The sequence below is a fragment of the Leguminivora glycinivorella genome, chromosome 19, assembly GCF_023078275.1.
Source record: "Leguminivora glycinivorella isolate SPB_JAAS2020 chromosome 19, LegGlyc_1.1, whole genome shotgun sequence".
Taxonomy (NCBI): domain Eukaryota; kingdom Metazoa; phylum Arthropoda; class Insecta; order Lepidoptera; family Tortricidae; genus Leguminivora; species Leguminivora glycinivorella.
This window is the reverse complement of record NC_062989.1, coordinates 1808174-1825505: the sequence shown is the minus strand read 5'-3', so window position 1 is coordinate 1825505 and position 17332 is coordinate 1808174. Positions and strand designations below refer to the sequence as shown.

Genomic DNA, 17332 nt, shown 5'->3' with positions numbered 1-17332 from the left:
ACAAGGGTACACACATAGACTTATTTTTTTTTTTTTTTTTTGTAATTTTATGGCCTCGTAACTAGACCTTTAAGCCAAGTCTTTATTTTTGATGGTGATGCGTTAGTTCTTTGTTCATTTCACAATTTACACAATTTATTTTAATATCACTTCACAATTTAAGCTGACTTTTATATATGGGTACACCTGGGGTACACAACAGGTAAAACGAAAAGGTAAGAATTCTAGATTTTCAGTGGATCTGATCTGAAATTTCAAAATATGGATGCTTAATATGCACTTGAAAACAAGACTTTACAAATGAATATTTTCTTAACTGTAAAGTTTGCAACGAAGTCTTTCTATATTTCAATTCTAGAAAAAGTCGTGTAACAACAGTTTAACAAACAACATTCCACTAAAACCATTCGTTCTTTGTTCAGCTTCTCCCCTTCCCTCCCTCCTCTACTCTACCCTTGTCATTCGCATCGCATCGTTCGTTTTTTGCGCGTGCGGTACTGTGACTGCGGCTTGGTTTTGGTGTCCGTTTGTGTTACATGTTCGTGGAATGAAATTGCCCTGGCGCCAGTTTTTGGTGCTTAGTCAAATACAAAAACATAAAAATAGGCCGGCTGTGTAATTCAGTATATTCATTGATTTCACTACAACTTGGTAAGCGAATTTTACCAACTTGAACGGAACACGTTGCTTTGACATCGCTTCTCTTGAACTTCATAAAAAGTTTGCTGTTTTGTTTGTGATACAATTTTTTTGTTGTAACTTAAATTCAGTATCCACATTTTGTATTAAGTATATGCTACACTTATTAAACTATTAAAAAGCCCGTGCAGTTTTAACTTAAAGTAAAAATGTAATGATTTCGTCATACAATTGGGAGTATGTTATTTCTCTGTGTGTGTTTAAAACAGAAGCCTTTGGTATTTCACTGAATAAAGTATCTACAGCAACTTTCCTACAGTTTCAGGCAGAAACCATGTTGAAACAAGAAAGCGCTAATATGGCAGACTTCGAGTATTTAGTCAGCGATGTTTACAGGTACACTAATTTTACATTCATTATATACCTAATCAGACCTAAGACAATGTTAAGCACTTACATATCTAGTAGTAAGGTATTGCTGATTATACATAACAGCATCACAATATTATAATATATTATTTGCATACAAACATCTAACCATGCAGGGTCATTAGGGTCAGGGTATACAAAAAACGAATAGCAATTAAAATAATTGTATTATGTATAGAGAACACAGTTCAGATAAGAAAGCACATCAAATATTTTATATTTTATGTTGTGTAGGTAAATTACATATTTAATGATATTGAGATTCATATTATCTTTTTCTTCTGTGACAATTTGATATGTTTTCTCTGAAGAAGAACGACGTATTATTAAGCAATAATATAATTTATTGAAATTAATTTCCATAGAGTACCTAGTCTGCTCATATTCTTTGATGAATACTTTTGCATGTTAAATTGTATCTTGTTATTTAATGCATGTTAGTTATAAGATGTAATGTTTTGAAAAGAAGTTGCCCGCCGAGTTTCTTGCCGGTCCCATAGTGGATACCCCCCTCCCAACTGAGGGGGGACTGAAATCTTCTCGAGGCTGAGGCGTAGGGTTAGAGCCGGCGTAGCTTTATTTGACGTTCATATGCGCATTGTAATATGCCTACTTGAAAAATAAATATTTCATTTTCATTTTCATTTCATTTCATTAGACTGTCAATAACCGAGATATGGACCGTGATTACCTTTTTGCATTTTGGCTTTCCGTGATCATGATGCATGCATCTGCAATTGAATGTACTATGATTTTTTAGCATTAGAATAAGTGTAAACAATCTGAAGTGTAATATGAAGTGGCCTAACGGAGCCGTAGTCCCATGGACCCAGGCTCCAAAATAAATAAAAAAAAAAAAACAATTGTGACATTAAAAAGATAAGTACCTATACCTATGTAAACATACAAGGGATCACATGGTACCCTGGTATGGCAATTTTTCTTATACTGCCGACCATCCATCTCCCCATCCGTGACCGCTTTCCATCAGGCGGACCGTATGCTTGTTTGCCACCGACGTAGTAGAAAAAAAAACTATTTAAACTAAAAGCCATTGGTGCTAAAATAAGATTGACTCCATTTTGGGAAATACTCAAATACAGTAATTAAGAGTGGACAAGTTTCCTATTAAGATAATTATTCATTATTTTCTTGTCTTCTAGCATGGACAGCGCAAACCTCGACGAACTAGGGCCGCTGGGCACATTCAACAGCCAGGGCAACCTCGTAGTGTTGTCTCCTCCAGATGTTGCCGAGGCTGAGACTCTGGACATTGCCTATGTCATGCCCAGCATCAATGTGCCTAGCGTGGAGGACACAATGCCGGTAAGTACACTATTAACTTAATTAATATTTAATAACCTAACCACAAAATTAAAATTTTGAAAAAAAAACCCTGACTTACTGGACCAATTTTCATGAAACATGGCTAAGAACACTCCCGACTAAGTCAGCTTTCAAACAAAAAGAACTAAATCTAGATCGGTTCATCCGTTCGGGAGCTACGATGCCACAGACAGACACGTGAAACTTATAACACCCTGTCGTTTTGCGTCGGGGTTAAAAAAAAACCTAAATTTATTTCTCAAACCAAGTAACATTAACCTCAGATTAAGTAAGTATAAAATAAATTATTAACTGAAAGTTACACCCTAAAACTCTGCCGAGGTCCTTTGAAAGGGTTCAGTGAATTGAGAACTCAAAAGTTTGCTTAGGTTTTCTGGAAGATCTTCATCTTCATTTTCACCTTTCTAATTTGTATATACAGTTTTCGATAATCCGGCGCTGTTGGTGACACAGAGGTGCCGGATTAGTGGAAAATTCTGATTACTGGAAATTAGAGCCATTCTCCATATTAGAGATGGGCCGAATACGGACTTTGCCGAATACGAATATTCGGCCGAACATTCGGAACATCAGTTGCCCGTGTGGTGACGGGTTAAGAATTTCACCACCCCCTTTCTTCCCGTGGGTGTCGTAGAAGGCGACTATGGGATATGGGTTAAATTGTGGCGTAGGCGAGAGGCTGGCAACCTGTCACTGCAATGTCACAGTTTCGTTTTCTTTCAATCCCTTATTTGCCAAGAGTGGCACTGAAACGAGTAGTTTCATGTGCTCTGCCTACCCCTTCATGGGATACAGGCGTGATTGTATGTATGTATGTATTCGGTTCAGCTGTTGCCGAACCGAACATTCGGCCTAATATTCGGTTGAGCCATATCCTGGCTATGTTTCAATAATTAGTAATGGGTACATTTATCTTACTAAGGCTCTTAATGTTCCTTTAATTTAGTGCATAAGAAAACTTTGGTTTTTGTTTCTTAAGATACGTCATTATACCTTTTTTACAAAACTATTGTAGTTTATATTTTAACGCATTTTTAACTCCATTTGGACTTCCTTAGAATGCTGAAATAGGATGTCATTATGCGGTGAATTACGAAACAACTTACGCTATTTATTTATTTTGTTTATTCGGTAAATATTCGGCAATGTAACCGAACTATTCGGCCGAATACGAACATTGAAAAACATGCCGAATACCGAATATTTACCGAATATTCGGCCCATCTCTACTCCATATATGTATTTTCATTATTTTTTTGTGTGTTGTATAAAAAGACTGCTAAAAACATAATTTTTGAACTCTAAAAACATTCGAACATTTATGGCTTTATCCACTTTTAAAGTAAAGTCAGACTGATAATTTACGCATAGATGGTAAACTTGCACTTACTTGCAGAAATTATCACTTGCATCTCTATTTTAGTGCTGGAATACTCGACGTTTCGGACCACTGAAGTGCCAGATTATCGAGTTTGTTCTGTAGTTTGAAAGTTTGTTAGCACACAACCCTCAAGGTTAACTAATAACTAATACTGTCACTTGTTTATATGAAGCCTTGTGCCTAGGTGTCTCCACGAGGGCCACCGGCGCGCACATCCTTCCCTGGCGGACTCAACTTTTCCGTTGAGATAAATGCTGCGGACACGAACAGGAAGAAGTACTTGGTAAGTTGGGATAGACAGTATTTATTAGTTTCAGGATGTCATAAGTTCATGTAGATTTGATTTTTCAGTTAATTTTGACCAGTCACTACAGAAGAATTTGTTATTTATGTCATGTAAAGGGTTGCAAAAATCCGCGAAGCATAATGAATATGACATTACATTTATCTGAAATACTGGTGAAATTCGCACGGGTCATGGCAGATGCAATCACATGCGATACAAATGTGGATGGAACGAGAGTCCGTTAAGTTATGTGACTGCGGCCTTGAGGATCAAACTACCCAGCACATAGTCGAACGATGCCCTAATAGACTTTTCCAAGGCAGCCCGGTGGATCTCTATACCAATTTGACACCTGACGCGATCGGTTGGTTGCGTAACATGGATGTCGACTTATAATATTAATTGTCTGCAAGTATACGCCATACGCTTAAATAAATAAATACATTACATTTATCAATATAATTTTTTTTTTTTTTTATACTACGTCGGTGGCAAACAAGTATACGGCCCGCCTGATGTAAAGCGGTCACCGTAACCTATGGAGGCCTGCAACTCAAACAGTGTCACCTGCGCGTTGCCACCCCATTAGAAACGTGTACATTCCCTTTTGCTGTGTTAAGTACACAGCAAAAAGGAGTGTACAAGTTCTAAGGAGGGTTCGGGTTGCCGACGACTCAAAGGACAATAAACGGAACAAGTTAGTTCCGTAAGACCTCCCGTCATCAGCACACCGCACCCTCGTTGAGCTCTGGCAGCCTTACTCACCGACAGGAACACAACACTATGAGTAGGGTCTAGTGCTATTTGGCTGCAGTCTTCTGTAAGGCGGAGGTACTACCCCAGTTGGGCTTTGCTCTAGATTCGAGCGAGACGATATCCGCTGTGCTGTGCCCTACCACACAAAGCGGAATATCATTCGCTATGCCCTACCTCCTATTAAATAATTATTTACGTATGTCCATATAGGACCATATATACTGGTCCTATATGGACATATGTAGGTGCGCAAAGTATTACTTTACGCGCCTACATATGTCGATGGCGAAACTTAGAGCCATAGTTACTAAAACATCGAAACAATACAATTCGCAACTCCTGTCGATTTAAGAATCTCAAAAACCTTTGGATCGTGTTTAAGTTTATCGCCACTTCTTTCAAATTTCCTTTCCTCGGCACTTTTAAAGACCGACGACCGGCTCAGTCGGTAGTGACCCTACTTGCTGAGCCGCTGTCCTGGGTTCGAATCCCGTTAAAGGGCATTTATTTGTGTGATCAGGACAGATATTTGTTCCTGAGTCATGGACGTTTTCTATGTATATAAGTATTTGTATATTATGTATATCGTTGTCTTGAGCTCACCGTGGGGCTTAGCCAATCTGTGTAAGAATGTCCTGTAATATTTATTTATTATTTATTTAAATGATGATATCCTGTTATCCCTCATCAGGCATATAGGACATTAAGAAGAGATTTCCTTTTTAAGTATTTAAAATATAACTGACATTTCCAGTACTCACACCAGCTGAACCGTATCTACGTGGACATCAAAACCAACTTCCCAGTCCAGTTCCGCTGGGACTTCGACCAAGCCGGCAGCCCCATGTTTGTCCGGGCCACCACTGTGTTCTCCGATGAAGCGCAGTCGGAGAAGAGAGTGGAGAGGTGCCTGCAGCACACACATGAGAGCACCAATGCTGGTAACTAATGTATTTTAATGTTGGAACGGTTCATCCGTTCGGGAGCTATGATGCCACAGACAAACAGACAGACACGTCAAACTTATAACACCCCGTCGTTTTGTGAAATTTCTATTATGGTGTTTTACGTTTTTCTTACTTACTCTTTTCCGCACTCGTTTCGTAAACTATCACAGCAACCAAGAGTTGCAGATGACCATAGACTACTGTGACTGCTTACCATCAGGAGGGCCTTGTGCCTGTTTGTCATCGAAACGCTATTAAAATATTGCCGTGGCTCTTGAAAGCTGGGCTCAGGCTTACCAGCACTAATGCTGGAAACTATCTTCTTTCTTGATCAGCTTCATCTTCATCAGATCAGGATCAGCTTTGGCAACTAAGCCCAGGATTTTGCGCGGACTCTAGTTTTATGAAAGCCACTGGCCATCTGTGGCTAATTTTTAATAAAGCAGGCAGTGTCACTACCGACTGCGCCAGACCGGTCGTCGTAATTTATTGCCACTCGTTTCCTTCTTTACGCACATGTAATGTACTTGTACTATTTATTATTTCCAGGCATAGACCCAACCATAGTTCAGAACGTGCTCCATTCCTCTGCCGCCCCGGGCACCCAGGGCGTGTTCTACTGCGGAGCTCCCTCGCTCCCCGATTCCTGGTACTCAGTCCTACTCCGCTTCGATGGAAGACCACAAGAGCCTTACTCCCACGCCTACCAGTTTGTGTGCAAGAATTCCTGCTCTAGTGGGATCAATAGACGGTCTATTGATATTATCTTCACGCTTGAGGACCACACGTGAGTTTACCATTATAGTTTAACTAGCTTTTGCCCGTGGCTTCGCTCGCGTTAGTGAGAGAAAAAATGGAGCCTATGTCACTCTCCATCCCTTCAACTATCTCCACTTAAACGTCAATACGTCGCTCCGTTTTGCCGTGAAAGAGGGACAAACAAACAGACACAAACACTTTCCCATTTATAATATTAGTATGGATATTTGAAAACCGAGCTGTGTCCGAAAATGTATAAAAACTCTCATTTAGGAGTTATCTTGTTCTCTTAGAAACGAGACCTAGCTAGAGCTATTTTTTTATACCATACCGGTGGCAAACAGGTATACGGCCCGCCTGATGGAAAGCAGTCTCCGTAACTTATGGACGCCTGCAACTCAAGGGGTGTCACATGCGCGTTGTTGACTCATTAGAAACTTGTACACTCCTTTTATTATTTTTTTACGGCCAAATAACCTTATATATAGACTAGTAAATTTCATTGTGTACAAGAATTGCTTTGCATACAATATTTACAGTAACTAAAACTATTTTTGTATTCTGATGTACTCACGTTACAGTTATCAGTATGTTAATATGATAAGCAAACTGAAAAGTACGGTAGTTTAAATAATGTCTAGGAAGTGGTATTGATATTACTAAATGATAATTTCTTTTTCAAATAGGCATATTACAATGCGCTTATGAACGTCAACTATAGCTTCATCGGCTCTATTCCTACACCACTGCTTCATGAAGATACTTCTTCCTTCCGCTCCTACTCCTATCCTCTAATAGATATCAGGAAGTGTTCAAGATCTGTTACAAATCCTCCGACATAGGTACCTATTAAATCTTGTAAACTGTATGCTTGTTGTTCTTTCTCTAGCTTCTTTTTAGAGCGCTGTTTAAAAAGTGTTTATTTTAAACCTGTTTTACGGGCGGAGGAATATCGTTCCAGCATTTGGTTGCTGCATATCGGAATGAACCGTTTTATGAGAGTAAATTTTTAATAAATAATGCAGAGTTTACTTATGACCTTGACAAAGATTTATTGAAATTTGAATTTTGACATGCTGTCAATAGAGTCAAAAATGCATGATCCATATATTATTCATTTCAGAGTTAATGTTTGTGAAAAGATAAATATTTTAATTCAACTCAATTTAAATCAGATCCTCTATATACATTTCGAGATCCGAGGCTCCTTTAATGGCATCGCCATTAAGCGATGGAATGAAAGTAGAAATGAAGAGAGTCTTTACAAAAGGACTTTTTTTCCTATAAGTCAACAGAGGTTATTTTTATCTATGTCTTCCTAGAAAAATAAACCTTGTCGACTTATAGAAATAAGTCCTTTTGAAAAGACACCTCAAATATGGATACCTTTCCTCTGGGAACAGATTTGTTATGTCTTTTAACCTATTGAGCCTTCAGGGGACTAGTATACGGGCGCCAGACCGTCGGGGCGCGCGTGTGCGCCTGCCCGCGCCGCGACAAGCACAAGGACGAGGCCGCCGAGCGCCCCGCGCACAAGCGGCGTCTGCACCCGCCTCCGCACACCCCGCACCCCGCGGGCAAGAAGGTCAAGACAGAACCTGACGATGATGTCCTGGTGCTGCCCCCGGTGAGTATACAGACTGTAGCTGTAGGACAGGAGAGACCCACACCCAGCAACAAGAGGTGCGTGCAACCATCACCGCAGACCCTGCAGCCGGCGGGCAAGAAGGTCAAGATAGAACCTGACGATGATGTCCTGGTGCTGCCCCCGGTGAGTACAGTCCACAGATATAAGGAGATCGGACGAGGCGAGCTATTCCTACTGAATAAGCCTGTCGCATGTTCTTGAACCCACACAAACTTGTGGACGGTCGCTCCTGAGGGATCTTCGGAAAGCTATATGTGTGATAGTGACCACGGGCGGATACTGTAGCGCCATCTGGTGTGATAAAATGTCAGTTCGCTTCCCCGATATGGAAGAAGCGAAACTTAATCCTATCGATAAGTATAACCCTATTAAGTATCATAATTATGGTCATACAGAGGAATGGAGGAGGAAGGTCTGCTGCGCCGACCCCAAATAATGGGAAGAGGGCAAGAGAATACTGATGAATTATGGTCATTTAATAGGCTAAGACTGTCCTAAATTAGAGATGGGCCGAAAACGGACTTAGCCGAATATGAATATTCAGCCAAGCATTCGGTTCAGCTGTTACCGAACCGAATATTTGGTTGAGTTGAGGTATATTTTAAATTCTAGCTTAGAGCTAAAAACATTGCAATGATTGGTAATGGGTACACATTTATCTTACTAAGGCTCTTAATGTTCCTATAATTTAGTGCATAAGAAAATTTTGGTTTTTGTTTCTTATGATACTTTATTATTACTTTTTTACAAAATTATTGTATATATATTTTAACGCATTTTTAACTCCCTTTGGTAGTTCTTTAGAATGCTGAAATAAAATAAGATGTCATTATCCGATGAATTACGAAACAACTTACGTTATTTATTTACTTTGTTTATTCGGCAATGTAACCAAACTATTCGGCCGAATACGAACATTGAAAAACTTGCCGAATACCGAATATTCGGCCCATCTCTATCCTACATTCAAATCCTTCATTAAGATCAGGGGGGTTACCATGACGTACTAAAGCCGTTCAGTTTAGGTTGAGAGAAAGGGACACAGCTATAGCAGTTACATAGCTCCGTCCCTCTCTCTCAACCTAAACTGAACGGCTTTAGCACGTTATGGTAACCCCCCAGACCTGTGTTACCCTCTATAGCTATAATTATTAGAAATAATCTTAACACTAAACTAACCTCTCCTCAGCTGCCCATCGTGGGCCGCCGCACCATGGTGACCGGTCTGGAAGTGATGCTGAACATGATGGAGGCGGTTGCAGCCAAGACTCCGGAGCATGAGGCAGACAAGTACCAGAGCTCCATCCGGGCTCTCCGGGACAAGATCCAGGAGCTCCGGCAGGCCGAGTAAGATATAGAAGACAACAGAGCAATACTTCATAAGACAGTCATGAATACTTTATATTGAGTATGCTTAAAAAGTCGAAAAACGTTTTCTTATTAAAATTCAGTATGCTTCTTTTTTTGGCGTTAGAAAAAGTGCAAAAAATGTACACATGCTAATTGTCCTTACTGAATAACGATATTTAAAAAAAAGTAATATTTGCTTTGAACTTCTCAAATGTGTGTTATGACATATTTTATGTAGTTAATAAAAATATATGTAGTTAATAATAATATTTTAGCATTAAAAGTGTAAAAAAATGTACTATGTCCTTACTGAATAATGCTATTCAAAAAATAGTTACTGACTTATGCCATGGACTTCTCAGATGTTATTCATGACTTATTTTTCGTAGTTTTGCTAGGATCATCGTGTACTTTATTTCTTATGCTAGAAAAACAAAGTATAGCAATTTAAGCCTGCTATTTTTGAATATAGATTATTTTGTCCCTATTTTAGACGTAACCTTTTAAAAGGTTTAATGTTAAATTACTTTAAAGCAAACAGTTGTAACACTTTTTGATACTAGAGGTAATTTTTGGTATTTCTCAGGCATTTGGTAGTATATTTTTCCCCTCACTAGCTCGGAAACACGTATTTTGTCCTTTAATACCAGCGGGTAAAAACGCATTTTTTTCCACTAGTGGGTAAATTAATTTGAGCTTAAATAAAGTCAAATTAACTGCTTTAAAATTGATAAAAGTAGGTGAATCTAGTAATAAAGATGATTTACCACCTGTGGAACTACTGGAAGCAGTGATAAACGCATTTTTTGCGTTGTAGTTTCCTCGATATAGTGAGGGGAAAAGTTTTGTGTTACACTCGGGTGCAAATGTATTTTACTTCTCGTGTGTTAAAAAACTCGTAAGTTCAGGATTCTATTCTCGAACCACTCGCTTCGCTCGTGGTTCAACTATAGAATCCTTTCACTTGCTCGTTTTTCAATTCCACACTCGGCGTTAAAATACAACTTTGCCCCCTTGTATAACAAATAACTATTATCATTTCAATAAAACACTAGCTTAAAGTTGCAATGTGTTCTGTACCTCTTAATTAGTCTTATTCGTTCTTATTGACTGATAATAATGTTACCTTTTTAGCTGAGAATGTCATCATCATTGAGAACTTATTTTGTATTATGTATTACAAGAACAACATGCTGAAGGCATATTACAGTCACTATCTTAAATATGTAGGTAATCAAGTTAATTTTCATCACATTTGCTGTTTAAAGGTATCATTGCGTCTACGTGTACTGGAGCATAATGTACTATTTTATTCCCAAGGGAATAATGGATTCAGTTTTGAAAATTAATACAATCCGTACAATACTTCAGGCAAAGGATGTTTCAATCTGCCAAGGATTTTTATTGCACAACCAAAATTTGACTAATATATATATCTATAATAGTACATTTCGATACAAGTGCGAAAAAGAGGAAGTTGGAAACGAGTGGCGATAAATTAAAACACGACCGAAGGGAGTGTTTTAAATCGACACGAGTTACGAATTTCCTTTTCGCACGTGTATCGAACGACGTTTTTCAGTACAGATGGCTCTCCGAAGTTACGACTTGGCATATAATGAACCACTTCTCGCACTAGTGCGTAAAAAAACACCATCTGTACTGAAATAGTACATTACGATACAAGTGCGTAAAAGAGGAAGTTCGAAACGAGTGGCGATAAATTAAAACACGACCGAAGGGAGTGTTTTAAATCGACACGAGTTACGAATTTCCTTTTCGCACGTGTATCGTACGACGTTTTTCAGTACAGATGAGCCTCTGAAGTTTCGACCTGACATATAATGAACCACTTCTCGAACTAGTGCGTAAAAAAACGACCATCTGTACTGAAAAATATATTATACGGTATGAAAAATGAATTTTATGTATGTTTTACAATTATTTCAGTGTGTTTTGAATTTATTTCGTAAATTTTACTCAGACAAATTGTTATAATTTACAATCTGACAATGTGCTGTCTACTCTCGCTTGACCGCGTGCGTACGCGAGGCACCCACCGTTGCCTAGCAACGGATAGTACAACAGACCAAAATATTTAAATGAATGAAAAATAAGTAAAATTTTAGTTCAATTATATGATTTATATGTTTTTTTGAACGTTGCATTTAATTTACATACAGTATTTGCGTGTTTGTTTTCGTTCAAAAAGTGTTTGTTATCAAAAACAATGGATTTAATATGAATAATCTGATGTAGATCAAGTTACACTACTGGTCGCAACGACGCCGAGGTTTTGCCTTATGACTGTTTCCTCTGTATTTTTCTCTCAAATGTGATGAAAAACATTGTATGTAACTCACGAGGTAAGGACATTAAAGACTTGTGTCTATTATTCACTCCTGCCTGCGGCAGTCGTAAATAATAACACGCGTCTTTAATGACCCCCTTACCTCCTTGTTGCACAATGTACTATTATACCATCTTGCTCACATGTATTTGTAAATATTATATATTCTTCTTCGGCTAGAGATACTGTTACGGCACACTCGTGGTAAACTCACTGCCTCTACTGCCAAACAATTTAACCGTTGTGAATTTTAATTACAATTTATAGTTTTGAACAATTATGCAAAATCTTAAAGAATTCGGAATTTGAGTGTTTACATTTTCTAAAAAGAAATGATCATGTTAATAATTTGTTTGCAATAAGTTCATAGATTGTTCTTAATGAAATTATGAGTTCTATTCGTTTTTGTTGTTTTCTAACTAGTTACCTAAGATTTCGTTGTAGTTGATTACTACTTTAAAAGCATTTTTTATTTTTTAGTCTAGAATAATTATGGTAATTATAGAATAATTTTGATAATTTCTATTACAGCTAACCAGTGCTAAGTATTATTCTTCTTTATAATTCGATTTTATTAGATTTTACTTTTTAAATTGTGCTTCCTATGTTTGCAATTTTAGGAAATAATTTGACATTCAAAAATAATGACTTGAATATTGTGCTTGTGCTTACTGACATGAATAATATTGAACTTATTTCTAAGCTGCCTTCAATTTTAATTGGTTCAATAAGTATTTTTTAATAACAATAGGCCTGTCAGTCGGTATAGGCCTAATAGGTGTATGATATCTATTTCAATTTATAACAATAGGCCTCTCGCTTAATCGCACGCTCTAGAGATAGGCAAATCTAATCTACGCTGCCATTTTATATTATCTCTTATTGACTTGTTTTTTAATCAAATAAGGTGTTTGGTAATCCGGCAACTGAAATGTTTCTCTGATTGTTGCTGGATTATTGTATTTGGGTATTGTCTAGGTCGCCTTGTCAGTAGTAAAAGATACCCCACTTATTTCTTACTGATACATTTTCGTTATATGCTTTTCTACTGACAATATGGGTTGGCTAGAGAATAGCTAAAAACGATTCTGTTCTAGACATCAATTGTTGTTTTTGACAGCCAGATCACAGTGTTTTTGAGTCGAATTGATGGATTGCATCACCGGAGTATCGAATGCCTAATATAATTATAGAATTACACTGTGGTATAGGTAGTGTTAAAACCGCCGATTAGAGATTATAACCTAAGACTTAAAAGTCTATACTAAGTACAATTATATATTGTCAGCAGTTTGTAAGATGTTAAAAAGTCCTTTAGGTTTAGCTTGGTAACAGAGTTTTGATTTACCTTTAGAATACGTCAAATATTTTAAAAGCAAAAGACTTTAACATCTCATAGCTGTAGAACATATTTTACTCAGTAATACTTGACTGTCACAGTAATATTTTTATATTGGAAGAGGATTTAAGGCATGAGTTAGGGCATGCTAACTCTGCAGCGTTTTGATAGCACATACCGTTCAAGTATTTTTTAAACTTCCAACTTATACGAAATTATATGAAAATTGTTGTAAAGTTAGCATGGTCTAGTCTTCTATAGGGCATAGGCACTACTTCAGGTTTTGAATAAGATGATTTAAGAATATTGTAAATATTGTTACTTAGATGTAAGTATCATCATGATTTTCATATTATGGTGCTATACCTATAAGTAGTTATAATTAATATTGATTAAGTTTTTTAAAATTACTCCTGATATTGGCAATTTCTGATTATACATACGAAACACGACCAACGAAATATGTACTATATAATAACTATTATGTACCAAACGCCATCTATCCGCCTTTAAAATGAAGTTTTAACCCATACATGGTTATTAAAATTTGATTATAATAACAATTTTTTATTTTTCTAATCCTCAATATAATGAATACTTTTTTCAACACTTTTAAGGCCAAGACACACAGGATGCGTATGGGCATTTTCAGAATTTGGGACACCCAATTAACGAAAGTTGAGAAAAATTAACTCACTGTCAGTTTTGTGACGATAATTAAGCATGAAATGCCACAACATGCCGCAAAGCATGCATGCCGACAACTGGATACAGGCTTTATCAGTTACTACAACTGCCTGCCTGCTTTACAAATAATAATAATAATAAATTTCAATAAAAATATTGTTTTTGTGTTAATTACATAAACTTTTAGCGATAATCTACATTCAGAATGTGAAAAGAATAGTAAATTTTTAGACATATTTTATGCTTAATTATCGTCACAAAACTGACAGAGTTAATTTTTTTTAACAACTTTTGCTAATTGGAGGAACCCAAATTCTGAAAATGCGCGTATGCGTAGATGTGCACGCAAACGGTGTGACAGGTCTTATGAGAATTCGTGTTATTCAACGCAGCGGTAAGTATGAGGGCGCCGAATTCTAATTAAATACTACGCATACGCAGCTCGTGAGAGCCTGAGGTCCGCTTTGATAAGTAATCCCAAGACCAGAACAAAGCATAAACACTAGTTTTACAAGTGTCTGTCACCCGACCTTCCAACCCGAAGGGTAACTAGGCCTTATTGGGATTAGTCCAGTTTCCTCACAATGTTTTCCTTCAGCGAAAAGCAACTGGCAAATATCAAACTAATGGAGCCTAATGTAACTATTATTATAGTGAATTTGAGCAACAATAAAAAACCAGCAACTCCAGTCAACAAATTACGATTTATTAACATTACTTAAAATAAATGCTCAGCATCATGTCTGCTAGAACAGTTCTTCTCCTCATAAGAGTGACCTTTAAATGATTTCACAGCAGTTTCAAGTGTCCGGTGATCTCATCAATAACTTCTTTAGGAGCTGGTCCCACTCCTAAGACAGTTATAGAGTTAGGAGCAATTTGGGTTCGCCCCGCATCTCTGATCATTGAAGTAACTACACCCATTTTCTTGGCTTTCTCCGCCAACTTCTTTATTTCATCAACGGAGTCTGTTTTTAAGGCTATCTTGGCTTGTCCGGTCATCTGCCACTGTTCTAAGCCTTCTGGGTCCTTCCGTTGAGCCTTTTCGAAGGCTCCTACTGATGCGTGGCCACATTGAGCTGCTATTTTGCCTTTGGACATCTGTAAGTCTGTTCGGACCACTAGTACCAGTTTGTATTCTGATCTGGATTTGAACTGCAATAGAAAAAATATAATTAATTAAATAAAATTCTCAATTACATCCACACAGATTTACATCCTGGTTCGAGAGCAACTGTTTTTAAACTTAAGAACAACTTGAAGCAATACTAGAGTTAGAAACCGGACATAACCTGTGTGAAATGGCTATATCAAAATTGAGAAGGCATTTATTATTAGACAATATTTTTATAACTAGAAGTTACCTTTTTAACTGTTTCTACAGCTTTGCTGGGGTTAGAGAATATTCCAAGGTATTTCCTAAGGGCAAACAGGGACAGGCCTAGACAAAGACCGCATCCCAAGCCGGATAGGAAAGAAATATTCAGTTCCATTTTCCGTTTGGTAGAAATGATTGAAGTCGTGAAGTAAATCTAGATTAGATCTTATTCTTGTGTATTAATTAATGGGTCGATGTATTCGTAAATAACCAAAATCTTGCATGCAAATCTCACAAATATGCTCACAAACCAAACCTCCAAATCTGTCAGTGTCAACTGTCATTCAAAAATGGTGCGTTCGCGTAATTTAGAAACGGATGTATTATTGCTAGCACACGACCGCACCGCATCAAAGTCGTCTGTCCTATTATTGAGAGAGAGAGGTGATATTTTTTTTCTCCCTCTCACGCGAAAAGTTTCAAGGTTGCGTTGTGGTCGTGTCGTGTGTTAGCTACTTAACAGTATTTACAAATGCGCCATTTTTGTTGTAAAAAAAAATGCTGGGCGATTGTCAGTGTCACTCAAATCGCGTTTAAAAAAAAAAACAAATCGCGTTTTTTTTTGTATTGTATTTTTCGCTCCCGTTGTCGTTCTTGTTTTTAAATATTTAACTTCGTATAAAAAAATTTGCTTACTAAGTTAAGACTACTCAAATTATAAATGGATCAAGATATAACTTTTTTCACGGGTCTCGGCTGCGGAATATGTTTGGGAATTTCGTTGTTCGCGTTCAGAAAATATATCGGCTTATCAGGGATGTATTCTAAAACTCAAGCGGCAGCAACATCAAAAAAACCGGCCAAGAGCGTGTCTGGCCACGCTCAGTGTAGGGTTCCGTAGTTTTCCGTATTTTTCTCAAAAACTACTGAACCTATCAAGTTCAAAATAATTTTCCTAGAAAGTCTTTATAAAGTTCTACTTGTGTGATTTTTTTCATATTTTTTAAACTTGTGGTTCAAAAGTTAGAGGGGGGGGGACGCACTTTTTTTCCTTTAGGAGCGATTATTTCCGAAAGTATTAATATTATCAAAAAATGATCTTAGTAAACCCTTATTCATTTTTAAATACCTATCCAACAATATATCACACGTTGGGGTTGAAATGAAAAAAAATATCAGCCCCCACTTTACATGTAGGGGGGGTACCCTAATAAAACTTTTTTTTCCATTTTTTATTTTTGCACTTTGTTGGCGTAATTAATATACATATTGGTACCAAATTTCAGCTTTCTAGTGCTAACGGTTACTGAGATTATCCGCGGACGGACGGACGGACGGACGGACGGACAGACAGACATGGCGAAACTATAAGGGTTCCTAGTTGACTACGGAACCCTAAAAAGGTGCCTTATGTACCTATTGAAATAATTTCTGTAAAATTAAATATTTGTACCTATTGTTTCTTTTATATAATCTTTCTCTCTTTCCAGTTCTCTCTAAATAATAAATATAGACTGGCACTCGTGGTCCGATCAGACCTTCAGATGACAAAAGGGAAAGTGGCCACCCAGTGCGGCCACGCCTCCGTCATGGCCTTCGAGCAAGCAGCCCAGAAGGACCCAGATGGCACTGAATTCTGAAAATACATCGGACAAACAAAAATTGCTCTAAAGACGGATTCAATAGATGAGATTAAGCGGTTGGAGCAGAAAGCCCCTTGAAGTGATAACTTCCGTTGTTTGCGATGAAGGTAGGACGCAGGTGGCTCCGAACACTGTTACGGTTCTTGGTGTAGGACCAGCGCCTTAAGATATTGTTAACCAGATTACTGGCCATTTGAAATTATTATAATTATGTGACTGCATTTATTTTGTTAAGTAGAATAATATAGATTTTTAATTGTCATGATATGTTAACAGTATTCATTTAGTTAGGAAAGCAAAAAAAATGTTCCTCATAGCTGTAAGAGTCATTAAAATAAAAATATTAAAATACCTACCTATTAAAATGTAATTATTTTTTTCTAAAATGTATTTATATAGTTCAGAATATTAAATTCTATGACAATAATTCTGTGGGTCTAGTGAAAAAGGGCC

The 17332-nt window shown here is 37.4% G+C and overlaps 2 protein-coding genes across 2 annotated transcripts; one reads left to right on the top strand and one right to left on the bottom strand.

Annotated features, from left to right (window-relative positions):
* The first annotated feature begins 483 nt into the window (after positions 1-483).
* LOC125236351 (cellular tumor antigen p53) lies at positions 484-10247 on the top strand. Its single transcript, XM_048143129.1, has 8 exons — positions 484-651; positions 959-1035; positions 2232-2394; positions 3981-4079; positions 5593-5779; positions 6335-6572; positions 7982-8171; positions 9382-10247. Exons 2-8 carry the CDS (start codon positions 974-976, stop codon positions 9541-9543), a joined length of 1101 nt encoding a protein of 366 aa, XP_047999086.1. The 5' UTR covers positions 484-651; positions 959-973; the 3' UTR covers positions 9544-10247.
* A 4356-nt stretch (positions 10248-14603) lies between these two features.
* LOC125236356 (peptidyl-tRNA hydrolase 2, mitochondrial-like) lies at positions 14604-15560 on the bottom strand. Its single transcript, XM_048143137.1, has 2 exons — positions 15283-15560; positions 14604-15073 (listed from the first exon to the last, which is right to left on the bottom strand). Exons 1-2 carry the CDS (start codon positions 15409-15411, stop codon positions 14708-14710), a joined length of 495 nt encoding a protein of 164 aa, XP_047999094.1. The 5' UTR covers positions 15412-15560; the 3' UTR covers positions 14604-14707.
* Positions 15561-17332: the final 1772 nt, after the last annotated feature.

Coding starts and splice junctions, on each gene's coding strand:
- LOC125236351 (XM_048143129.1), top strand. CDS start 974: ATGTTGAAACAAGAAAGCGCTAATATGGCAGACTTCGAGTATTTAGTC. Junction 1,036..2,231: donor TTAGTCAGCGATGTTTACAG/GTACACTAATTT, acceptor CTTGTCTTCTAG/CATGGACAGCGCAAACCTCG. Junction 5,780..6,334: donor ACATGAGAGCACCAATGCTG/GTAACTAATGTA, acceptor TATTATTTCCAG/GCATAGACCCAACCATAGTT.
- LOC125236356 (XM_048143137.1), bottom strand. CDS start 15,411: ATGGAACTGAATATTTCTTTCCTATCCGGCTTGGGATGCGGTCTTTGT. Junction 15,074..15,282: donor CTGTAGAAACAGTTAAAAAG/GTAACTTCTAGT, acceptor TTTCTATTGCAG/TTCAAATCCAGATCAGAATA.